Here is a 13,202-nt window from a genome sequence, read left to right on the forward strand (position 1 = left end):
GGAGGGCCGTGTTTTGGGTAGTTTTTAATGCAACAACATATAACTAATGTCATGTTACTTTTGCTGTGATGAACAAATATATTATGAACAAATGTATTATGAATTTTCATGTACAGGACTTTTATGGACATAAATTTTCATTTCTCACTGGTAAGTATACCTATTAGTAAAATTTCTGGGACATGTGATAAGGGTATGTTAAAGTTTTAAAGAGACCCTCAAACTGTATTGCAAAGTGGTTGTAATGAGTCAATTGAGTTCATTGACATTGTTGGTCAGTATTTCTCTAAAAATGGTAAGGTAATTCTTAAACCCTTGGGTAATAATGGATTCAAGGTCTTGCTGTTCATTAGGAAAGAGTAACTGATCCCAGGTATCCACTGAGATGCAGAAACAGCCACACTTCAAATCCTCAAGTCCAGTACTGAAAACCATTTGAAATCTTCAGACTTGACATTTAGCAGGATGTCAAGGTTGGGATGGTCAGATGCATGTCCTGGACAATCTCATTAATGACTCTCAATTCCTGAATAAAATGAGGCTCATTTGTCTGGGGTTTCTTTACCAACAAAATGGAAGTGTTGTAGAAGAACTTTTATAAACAAAACTCTTCTAAAAATATTGCTTTCTCTTTAGGGCTTTGTTCCCTTCCATTCTATTTTTACAATGTCAGCACTTTTGGCTTTGCCCAGAGTTTCATCAACTCAAACCATCTTGCTCAGTCTTTCATAGACTTCTGGGAGCAGCACTTCACTTTTCAGTGGAGTATCTCAAGAGAGCACCATTTGGAGTCATAAGGCATATTCTGGAAGGGTACACATAGTGGGGTCTCCAACCATGTGGCAAGGAAATAGACTTTGCATTTAATCTAGTCAAGGGGTCATTGCCAAGGAGGGGCATGGACCCCCTTGCATGTGTAGAGAGCTCCATTGGAGGGTTATAAGCCAAATTAGTATTCTGGAGTTGTAAGAAAACTTTTTATCGTGGCATTCCCATAAACACAGTAATTGGTACAGTCCTTTTTTTGGTCTGAGAAAATTTAGGATTCAAAACTGATATGTTCCAGTGTCCATCAAAAAAGTTGATCAAATGGTTCCCCCACAGTGAGAGTTACCTGGGGATGTTAAAGAGGTTACCACAATAGGCTTTTCATGTCCAGTGGAGCCCCCAGATCTCCATATTCTTTACCTGAGCCAAAATCAAAGACAACACAAAGGAAGAAAACTACAGATCTATCTTCTCAATGAACACAGATGCAAAACCCTCAATAAAATATTAGCAAATTGAATCCAGCAATGCATTTAAAAGATTATCCACCATGACAGAGTGGAATTTATACCAGGAATACAAAGATGGTTCAAAATCTGAAAATCAGCCAATCAATGTAATTTATCACATCAACAAAATGGAATGACTACCAAACATGGTCATATCAATAGAGGCTGAGAAATCATTTGTTAAGATTTGGAATTATTTCATGATGAAAACCCTTGACAAACTTGACATAATGGAATATACCTTAACACAATAATAGCCGTATATGACAAACCCACAACTAATTTCATTCTCAATGGAAAGCCTTCCATCTACGATCAGGTATAAAACGAGGATGCCTACTTTCAGTGTTACTATTCAACGTAGTAATAGAAGTCTTAGTTTGAGTGATCATATGGTTTTTATCTTTTTGTTTATTGTTTCAATTTCCTTGCTTGTCATTGTTTTGTTCAGGTTTTTTATTTCTTCCTTATTCAGTCTTGGATCACTGTATAATTCTAAGAATTTGTCCATTTTATCTATTTGTTGAAATTGCATATAAACATTCATAGAATATTCTTGTTATCTTTGGATTTCTGCTGTGTTTGTTGTAACTTCTCTTTCATTTTTAATCCTATAGGTTTGAATTTTCTCCTTCTTCAATGTGAAACTGGTTAGTGATTTTGTTGTTGTTGTTCATATTTTTTCAAGAAATAGCTTTCAGTTTTATTGATATTAAACTGTCCTTTTGATTTCTATTTTATTTTTTCTGATTTAATTTTTATTATTTACTTCTGACTTTCTACTTGTTATTGTTTTAGTTTTTTCCTTCTTTTTCTGAAATCTTGAGGTGAGAGGTATGTTTGTTGTTGAGTTCCTTTTTGTTATTTGAAGTGGGCCTGAGTGCTGCTTTTGTTATGTCCCATATGTTCAGATAGACTGCCTTTATTTTTCATATCCAGGCATTTTAAAATTTCTTTTCTGATTTCTTTGTTTATCTCTGGGTTGTTCCAAAGTGTTGTTGTCCAAGTGTTAATAGTTTTTCCGCCTTCATTTTTAGGGTTAATTTTAGCTTTTTGCCATGGTGACCAAAGAAGTTCCTTGATATTTAATCTTTATGAATTTGGATATTTATTTTGTGACCCAGCATGTGGTCTACTTTGAAGACTATTCCATGTGCACTTGAGAAGAATATGATCTTATCATTTTTGTTTGCAGTGACTATAAATGTCCTTTAAGTGCATGTGTCTTAATTTCTAGTTTAAAACTAGAGTTTCTTTGTTAATTTTCTCTGTGGTTGATCTGTCCATTGGTGAAAATGAGCTATTAAAGTGCCCAATGATTACTGTGTTGCTGTTAATGTCTTGTGTCAGATTTGGTAATAGTTGTCTAATGTATTTTGATGCCTCTTCTTGTGGTTTATATTAACACTTCATGTTTTTTTAAGAAGAAAATAATTTATGCATTTATTTTTTTTAGGTTTATTTATTTGTGCATACAGAACTGGGGTACAAGCCAGAGGTGCAGGGGTGGTGAGAGGACCCACCAGAGACTGAGTGGGGAGCAGAACAGGCAGATCAATGAAGTACATTGCCGAAGGGAGCAGCAGGCAGGAGAGTTCTGCCAAGCCACGTGGATCGCTGGCTGGGGATTGAGCTCACCCTGAAGTGGCTGTGGCCAGCCTGCAGTGCTGCATACCAACCACCAGGGAGGACCTTATGCTTTAATTGTAGTGACATTAGGATTGTCTCCATCAGGTATACATTTTATGAGTTTCTTAAATTTCCCACCACTAAAATTGAGGTAAGGTTGAGTTATATTACTGTTTGTATTTTGGAATTATAGGATGTTCTCCTTCATTTACAGTAACCATGGTACAAATTTCACCTAATCATTCGTATTTTTCCACCATAGATGATTGTACGCTTTCCCTCATTGTAATACTCCTCCTCTAGCTCTTCCTCTGGTGGGTTATTCTGTTCTATAGTTAGCTTTTAAGAGATACTTAAATTTTTTTTTTTACATTAGAGAAAATACTTATGTAGTAGGATATTTCAGCACACCACTCTCAACAATGGCTACATCAATGAAACAAAAATAAGCAAAGACATTAAAGCCCTAAACAAGGACCTAGACCTCATGGGCTTAACAGGCATATATAGAACGCTGCACCCCCTCTTCCCCAAAATTTAAGCATACATTTTTCTCAAATTCACAAGGATCATTCTCCAGGATTAATCACAACCTGGGACACAAGCCTAACATCAACAGAGACACTCAGATTGAAATCATACCAACTGCCTTTTCAGACCATAAAGGTATCAAACTAGAAATAAACCATGAGAAGAAGGCAAGAAACCCACCTACCTCATGGAGATTGAAACCCACACTACTGAAGGGCCATTTGATCAATGAGGAGGTAAAAAAAGAAATTAAGAAAAATACCTTGAGAAGAATGAGAATAGGGCAAAACTCTCCACAAATTATGGGACACATCAAAAGCAGTTATAAGAGTTATAAGGGGGAAATATATAGCAATACAGAATCACGTAAGAGAAACAAGAAAGAATTCAAAGAAACAATCTAATCTCCCACCTTAAAGAACTGGAAAAAGAACAACAAAAAGCCCAAAATCCAGTTGAAAAAAGAAAATAATAAAAGTCAAAGCAGAAATAAATGAAATAGAAGTTAAGAAAACAACCCGGGCCCTCCCTGGTGGCGCAGCGGGTTAAAGCACAGCACTGAGAAGCTAAAGCCACTTCAGCATGAGTTCGATCCCCGCCTGCCCTGGAGGTGACCACATGGCTGGCAGACCTCTCCTGACCCGCCCACTGCTCCCCTCAGCAGAGTACTTTGTTGATCTGCCTGTTCTGCTCTCTGCTCTGTACCTGGTGAATCCTCTCACCCTTCGCACCTCTGCCTGTACCCCAGTTCTGTATGAATAAATAAATAAATCTTTAAAAAAAAAAAAAAAAACAACCCAAAAACCAAAAGTTGGTTCTTCAAAAAAAAAAAAAAGTCAAGTCCTTTAGCCAGGCACATAAAGAAAAAACAGGAAAAAGTCACAAATAAATAGGATCATAAATGAAAGAAATCTCAACAGACACAGCAGAAATCAAAAGAATTTTCAGCAATTACTATGAACAGTTACATGCAAACAAGTTCAGCAACCTGCAAGACATGGACAAATTCCTAGACTCTACAATCATCCAAAGCTAGATAAAGAAGAAATAGAACACTTAACCAGACCACTCACAAGCAGTGAAATTGAGACAGTAATCAAAACCCTCCCCAAGAACAAAAGCCCAGGACAATATGTATTTACAAATAGATTTTACCAAATGTTCAGAAAAGAACTAATGGCTATCCTGAATAAACTCTTTCAAAAAATTGAAAAAGAAGGGGTAATGCCAAACACGTTTTATGAAGCCAACATTATACTAATAGGAAACCGAACAGGAACATCACAAAAAAGAAAACTACAAGCCAATCTCTCTATGAATGCTGACTCAAAAATCCTCAATAAAATGTAGGCCAAAATACTCCAACAATGAGTAAAAAAGATAATTCACCATGGCCAAATAGTATTTATTCCAGGGACTCGAGGATGGTTCAGCATCCAAAAACCAATCAACGTAACCCAACAGATCAACAAAAGAAAAACAAAAACCACATGATCATAGTCCATAGATGCTGAGAAAATATTCGACAAATTTCAACACCAATTTATGATAGAGGCCCTCAAAATTCTTGAAATAGAAAGGATATATCTTAACATAATAAAGGCCATATATGACAAACCACAACCAGTATCATAGATCTGGAACAAGACAAGGGTGTCCACTCTCATCATTATTCTTCAATATAATACTGGAGTCCCGCAGAGCAATTAGACAAGAGAAAGACATACAAGGAATCCAACTAGGGAAAGAAATAAAACTATCACTATTTGCAGGTGATATGATAATATACAGAAAACCCCAAAAAATCCACAGAAAACTAATCAAAACAATCAACCAGTTTAATAAAGTAATAGGATACAAACTCAGCACACAGAAATCAGTAGCTTTCCTATCTGCAAACAATAAATCTGAAGAAGAAGAAATCAAGAAATCATTCCTTTTATAATTGAAACAAAAAAAAAAAGAAATCTAATACTTGGAATAAGCCTAACAAAAAAAATGAAGGACCAATAAAAAGAAAACTATAAAACATTTTAAAAAGAAATAGAAGAAGGCACAAAAAGATGGAAAGACATCTGCTGCCCTTGGATTGGAAGAATTAACATTGTCAAAATGGTCATCCTACCAAAAGCAATTTGCAGATTCAATGCTAGTCCAATAAAAATGTCAATGATATTTTTCAAAGAAATAGAAAAATACTGATAAAATTCACATGGAGCCACAACCCCCCCAAATAGTCCTGACTAAAAAGAAGTGAAATGGAGATATACTCCCAGACTTCAAACTATACTACAAAGTCATAATAATCAAAATTGCATGGTACTGAAACAAAAACTGGCACAAAGGGAATCAAATAGAGAACTCAGAAATAAAGCCACATATATATGAAAAACTAATCTGTGACAAAAGTGCAAAGAACATGCAATGGAAAAAAGAAAGTTTTTTCAATAAATGGTGCTGGGGAAACTGGGCCACTACATGCAAGGAATGAAGGTAGACTACTCACACATTGAACAAAAACCAGCTCAAAATGGATCATAGAGGCTGGCGCAGTACCTGGGATGGTTCTTTTTCAGGTGTGTATACATTGATGAGCATTATATGGTCTTGGTGTATAGATTCTTTAGTCATTCTGTAGTATACATCTTTGACTTCGTTATTTTCTTTAGCTGGAAATTTATCTTATCTGATGTGAGTATGGCTGTCTCTCCCTTTGTCTGGGCCTCATTGACTACAGGTGTACTTTCTAACCTTTCACTTTGAGCCTGTGTTTAACATTCAGACATGTCTCCTGGGGACAATTGAACATTTGATTTTTTTTTTATCATTTGTCCACTCTATCCTTTTTTATTATTGATTTTAGTAAAGTTACATTTAGGGTTATTATTAACATATGAGGATTCGATTTTAATTTTCTGGTTCTACCGAGTTTTTAATTTTGTGTGTACATGTCTCTGTGTGAAATTTCATCATTTTGACTTAGAGAGGAGAGTGCATTTTAATATTTCTTTGGGTGGGGAGCCTGGTGTTGGCAAATTACCTCCATTAATTTGTTTGAGATCTTTATTTTTCCGTTACCTGAAGGAGAGTTTTGAATGACATAATATTTTGGTTGGAAGTTTTTTCATTATTTTGAATATGTCATTCTCTTCTCTCCTTGCCTGTCAGATTTTCTCTAAAAAGCTTGAATTCTTCTTATGGAATCTCCTTTATCTGTTATTTGCTTTTGTCCCTTAGTGTCAATATTCTTCCTTTGTTTTGAATTTTTGGTAGGTTCAAGACTATGTGTCTTGATATAAGTTTTGTTGTATTTAGGTAATCAGGTATTATTTTTGCTCTATGAATTTGTGTATTTATTTCCAATAGATTTGGAAGTTTGTCTGTATTATTTCTTTGAATTAATTATTATTATTTTTCTCTCTTCCCTGTCTGTGATATCCATTATCCTTATTTTGCTTTCCCTAGCAGATCTGGATAGTTCTTGGTTTATTGCTTCATTAATTTTTCTTTGGCTCCTTTGTGGATTATGATCTTCAATTTTACTAATTCTGTACTCCATCTGGTTGTATTTCCTTCTGTAGTTTTTATTTTTTGGCTTTTTTTATTGATCTTTTTGCATGCTAAGATTACCTTAATTTCTCATTTAAATTTTCCACTTCTATTTGTTGTTTATTAATTTTATTTTTCAGGTCATTTCCTCCCTCTGTATTTGCTTCCTTTTTAAGAAAAATTTCTTTGTCATGGGAATCTTACACCTTTTGTTTTAACCTCCTGATTAAGATCTTTCATATATTTGTGGTTGGGTTTTAAAGAGTTTTTCCTTTCTTGTGGGTGACATGTTTCTTTGTGTCTTAAGTTGCCTTGCATTGTGTACTTTGCCTGCCCACCTTAGTGTATTAGAGCTTATTAGTAGCAAATTGGAATCCCTCAGGGGAAGCCCACGAAAGCATGTTGAAAGTCAGGTACCACTCTAGACACCCCATACTGACTACCAACATCCAAGAAGTCCCCATGTTACAGGCTCTGCTCCCTGTGGTTATCTGTAGCTTTTAACTATACACTCTAACACTGGTCCAGGGTTTGTGGAGGAGAGGGGTTGGTTGTGTCCTCAGTCTTTCTGTAGTCCCCTACTGATAAGTCTATGAGAATGATACGGTTACTCTTTCCTTTATCTTGAGGTAAGCCAGTTTCCTTGCATGTGAACACTAGATATCATGTGTCTCTGGCAAAGTTATTCTCTAAAAGACCCATACATGAAAGTTTGTGTACATGATAAGCTAGCATTGCTGCCCTTTTGTTGCCAACAAAGCCAGGCAGATGACTGTGCTAGGGTTGAGTGCAAGCAGAGATTGTGAATAGGCCAGGAAGGGGGAGGAGTGTTGTGTCTAGAAGCACACTGTGGGCTGACCAAGCTTTCTGTGACCTTTCAGAATCTCCCAGTATGTGCTGTCTGGGTGTGGCACAGAAGAGGAAGGTGGCTTAAATGACTTCCTGGGCTCCCCAGGATAATCATGAGCCCAGACAATGTATTAGATGACTGTGTGACTGTCTCCACTTTCATTCCGAGTCTCAGAATGCCTGGTGTTGAACTGTGGAGCAGGCTATGTTCTTACAGAGAAATATGCTTTTTCTTTTCCAGGTTAGTGTGATAGCCTGGGAACGGTAGGGGAGAGGGCTGATAGCTCTTACAGTGGCTTTGTACCATTGTTGCTTTTCTATTTTCCATCTCTCCCTCCATTTCCATTTCCAGTGGTTTCTGGCTTCCTGGCTGGGACAGGATGTCCAGATGCATTCTACATGTGACTGCTACCTCTGGGTGCCCACTCTTGGTATTCCCAAGGGGAGTACTGACTGAAGGATCCTACCTGTCTGCCATAGTCTCCCTTCTCAATAAAAAGATTCTCTTTTTCAGATAGTTGGTTATTAGTGTATAAAAGCGGATTTAATTATTGCATGTTGATTTTGTATCCTGCAACTTAATGAATTTATTAGGCTTATTGGTTCTTTTGTGAATTTTTAGGATTTTCTATATAACGTCCATACCATTTACAGGAAATTATACTTCCTTTTTAGTTTGGATTTTTTAATTCCTTTTTTTTGGCCTAATTTCTCTTGTCAAAACTACCAAACTATATTAAAAGTAGTGTGATAAAGTGGCTTGCTGCTGATCTTAATTTTCAGCCTTTTATCAGTGAATATGATGTGAACTGTGAGTTTGTCATCAATGACCATTAATATTCTGAGGTTTAGTCCTTCTATATTTATTGAAAGTTTTTTTTTTATCATGAAAGCGGGTTAAATTTTATTTTATCAAATACTTTTCCTGCATCTTTTATTTATTTATTTATTTTTGGAGCTTTTAAATTTGTAGCTTTCACTCTATACTATGATATATTTACCTTGGCTTATTGAACTACCCTTACACCCCAGGAATAAATCCTACCTGATGTTCTGCTATGGGATGTGCTGTTGTATTCATTTGCTAGGAATAGTTTGAGACTTTTTGAATCTATATTAATCAGGTATGTTGGTACACAGTTCTTTTGTTTTTCTGTAGTGTACTTATCTGGTTTTGGTATCTAAGTAATTCTGGCCTTTAAAGTGATTTTGGAGACTTAGCTAAGGAAGTGTAACAAAGCAGAGAGAACATGTGTGCAAAACCAAAATTATATGATTGACATGTGAATATATGCTGAATATAGAAAGAAGTAAAGACATGAGAGGGGTGAGGACTGTGATACATTTCCAGATGCCTACTGAGTTGTGAGAGAAGTATAATCTATGTAGATAATGAATTTTTATAAAAAGTATTATGGCAGTGGCACCTATGAGAGAATTAAAGCTACTTAGGAACAAAAATCTTCAAAAAATAAAGGTAATGATGGGGATGGCAACAATAAAGAGGTGTAGGAGGCAAAAAGCTGATTCAAAGCTGAGGATGACTCCATTTCACACAAATAAGGGTGTTTTTCAATGTGACATTGAGTCACTGAGGTCAGTGACTAGTGTAATGACACTCAGAGGATGAGATTCTAAATCAGTTATAAATTAGAGCAGAAATGATATTGAGAAAGAATCATGCTATCTCTGGTCTCCACACATTGTCAGGGACACACCAACTTAACAGACCTTTCCTTCCAGAATTTTCCCTTCTTCACCTTGGGGGACTGCTCTCTGGACACCTTCATACCAATTACTGGTTATGGGACTGGGACATAGAATCCACAGAGATCCGTCCTCTGGAGTGAGTCAGTCAATTCCCCTGTTTCTCTAGTGAGAAGCCCCATAATGTCCTCTCGCCTCCTCTATAACCACTGTGCCCTTCAGACCCCGAAGGCATTTCTGCCACCTACACCAGCTCATGCTGCTTTGCTGCCACCAAAAAGACTCATATTCTTGTCTCACCGATCTCCTATTATGGGGTTCTTCAAGAAAGATCTTATCCTTTCTGCCTGAGACCTGGTGCTTCCAGGGAATAAGTGAATTCTTGCCCAAAGGCTTTCTGTTCATTCCTCTGATGATGAGCCAGAGGTATCCACCCATCTTACTAAGGCACTGGATTCTGCTCTAAGGTGTCTGTTCCAGAAGTCAACAGTCATGTTGTCACCTTGAGGGGTGGGGAGCGGCACTACATGGAGGAAAAACAACTCAAAGTCCACACAGAAGGAGAGAAGACACGAGAAGGGCTCAAATCTCTGGAGATTTGGCACCATCCCCATGACAAGTCTCACCTTCATTTGATATCAGATCCAGGGAAGGTGGGTAACTCAGGGAAGAAATGTGTGGAGGAATGTGTGTGGTGGGGGTGTGTGTTGGGATTGCGTAATAGTCTGGCAAGAAGGGGAGTGAAGAGGTGCTATTGCCTGGGGGGGGTCTCCATTGTTGCTGCTGATGAAAAATCCTATCTCTAGTCCCTGTTAACACTTTATTTACTGTAAAAAGGTCTAGCTGGATATGCTAATCTGGCCATAATATCTTCCTGTTGTTTTAGCACATATCCTTATACCAAGACTTCTGCCCTGGTAAGAGGCTTCCTGCCTGACTCCATTTTAGCTTGACAAGCAGAAACTTTGGGTTCCAAGACTACATCCTGAACACAATGGTGGCTGAGAATACACATCATGTGGTTGAGTTATTCTTTCATCTTACCCACTGACATTTCAACCCAGAGAATCCAGAATAGAAGCAAGAGACCAACTTCTCATTTGGAAAGTGAAGGCCTAAATGCTACTGCCAGAGAACAAGACATGAGGGTAAGTCTTGCAGATGAAATATTCTATAAAACCAAATGAGGGCAAGATGAATTTTTTTTTTTAAAAAAGAAATTTTCTTCTGGATAGTAGAGAGAAACCATAGGGAACAGGTAGTTTAAGAGTTCACATCTGTTTGAGCTCTATGTTGGGAAGTGTGCATACATGTAGTAAGGATGTTGTCTTTGCAATCTGTTACTGTGCAATTGTTTTCAGAATTTGGCATATTTGGAGGGAAGTGGTAGATGATTGCCTGGCTGAACAGGTATGTTTCTATATAATCAAAGAATTAGAGAATCTGACTTTATAGCTCCATAGCTTCTAGCACTGTTGAACCATATGCTAGTACTTAGCTCATCTCCATGACGACTGCTATGAGGCCCATATTAAATAATAGTCAGTTTTTGCATGTACTGTTATTCTCTGAGTTCATAGGACATTAGAACACAGTTTATTAAATAAACAAGCAAACAAAAATCCCCAAGTATCTCAGGGTTAGTCAGCTCTGCATTGAAATCCTGATGTAGTTCACAAACTATGTGATCAGAGTAAGTTATAGAAACTCCATTATCTTACCCTGTAAAATAGAAGTATTATCCAGCTTTCCAGTGAGTAAAGATCAGTCCATGAAAGGGGACATAAATTTCCATGCCAGTCTGTGTCTACCCAGTGTAGGACAGGGATGATAATGATGACTCTTGATTGAAGACCTACTATGAGCTGCTAAGTAACTATACTGTTCAAGGAGGTTTGAACAATTCTGCTTTCATCTGAGGAAACCTGCCCACAGAACAGTTAAGCCCCATGTCCCAGGTGTTTCGTCAGGATATTGCAGCCCAGACTTAACTTGGGCAGTCTAAAACTTGGACACTTGTTCTTGAAATCACTAGTACTAGTTCTGCCAAGTGAAGATAAAATGAGAGAAGCATATAAATATAGTGTCTTATGTGGGGAAAACTGGAAATCTGAAATATAGTAAAAATGAAGGGATTATGATTTTTAAATTAAGAACAGTGAATATGATGCTTAAAATATTATCTGTATAGTAATGCCTGTTGTGTAACATGCAGCAGAAAGATTTCTGTGTACCTTGTATCCATCACATCAATCATTATGGTTCTTGTACCATTAGAAATACTGCTTCAGTATCTTTTTCAAAGACTAAAGGTGTCTCTGGCCCCTTTACATTAGTTTGAAAAATATTGAAATTAGAACTGTGGGATAATACAGGAAGATTAGAGGTCATTTAGTTCCAACTTTTCCTTTAACATGTCAAAAACTTGAAGCAAAGGGAAGTGACTTTCCATATCAAATAATGGGCCAAAGGCAATCAAGACAGGTGGAGTCAAGTTCCCTGACTTCTGGTTCATTTTCTTTCCTCTACCCAGCTGACTCTTGCTTTAAAGGCTGGTCCACCTGAGCTATCAGTGTGGACTGTAGTCATTACCCTGGGCCAAAAGCAAGAGGGTAATGAACATTGTGAGTAGCTTGTAAGAGAGAGTCACTACAGTTTAGAATTCAGTGCTTAGCAAAGTGAAGGGTTGTATTACCAGAAGCAGAGCACCTGAACTGAAAAAGGCCGTATGGGCTGACACACTTATTGTTAGGAACTCACCTTTTCAAGGAGGAGGGAGTCTGAGAGTAAAATCTGTCTTCAAATTAACAGGTAAGTGGATAAAGAAATCATGGAATATATACTCAATGGAATATGACACAGGCATGAAAAAGGAAGTGGTGGGACAAAAGCCAAACTTCAAGGTGATTATGTTAGGTGAAGTAAGTGAAAAAGTGAAAGACAAAAAGATGGATTCACCCATGTGGAGTATAAACAACAACAACAAAAACATACACAGGCAAAATATAGCAGGCATAAATGACAGACTCAGTGAATGAATTTAATGGCTCTCAAAGGGATGGGGAAGGAGGAGGGGATGAAAAAGGGAGTTAGAGGAGGTACTAGCATGGTGATTTGATGGAAGGTGAGTGGAACATGAACACATATAGAGGAACAGAAGTGTACAGAAACAAAAATAATTGGGAAAAAACAAACGACTGAAAGTATTTAGTGTTTAGTAGAAAAATCAGATTCTACTTTGGTCTGAGGGGTCCAACAAGAACGAGGCAAGAAAACAGACCCCACAGAGCACAGCTCAGAAGTGTGGGGTCATAGGGTCAGCCCCGGATTCCACCAACACAACCTAGGGCGCTCTGCTTCTCCTTCCCTGCTGGCCCCCACACCCGGGCTTCCTTTGTTTCTAAGGCACAGACTCCCCTTGGCGCATTTCAAGCTTCTAAACATCTGGCAGCTTCCTTCCTCCAGGCCAACCACAGCGCAGGGGAGCGCTTTGTGCTGCTGGGCTTCCTGGACTGGCCCTGGCTGCAGCCCGTGCTCTTCTCGTCGGTGCTTTTCTGCTACCTCCTGACGCTCGCAGGCAACGCTGCGCTGGTGCTGCTGGCTGTGCGCGACCCGCGCCTGCACACGCCCATGTACTACTTCCTGTGCCACCTGGCCCTG

At 37.9% G+C, this 13,202-nt stretch overlaps 1 protein-coding gene across 1 annotated transcript in view; it reads left to right on the plus strand.

Moving 5' to 3' along the window:
- The first annotated feature begins 10,684 nt into the window (after positions 1-10,684).
- The window catches only part of LOC101623376 (putative olfactory receptor 2I1), a 3,292-nt gene continuing 774 nt past the window's right edge, over positions 10,685-13,202 (plus strand). The window contains exons 1-2 of the mRNA XM_012734122.1: positions 10,685-10,690; positions 13,008-13,186. Of these exons, the coding sequence (XP_012589576.1) occupies positions 10,685-10,690; positions 13,008-13,186 (185 nt within the window). The remainder of the gene's footprint in view (positions 10,691-13,007; positions 13,187-13,202) is intronic.

The sequence above is a fragment of the Condylura cristata genome, unplaced genomic scaffold, assembly GCF_000260355.1.
Source record: "Condylura cristata isolate star-nosed mole 26May11 unplaced genomic scaffold, ConCri1.0 scaffold00046, whole genome shotgun sequence".
NCBI classification, from domain to species: domain Eukaryota; kingdom Metazoa; phylum Chordata; class Mammalia; order Eulipotyphla; family Talpidae; genus Condylura; species Condylura cristata.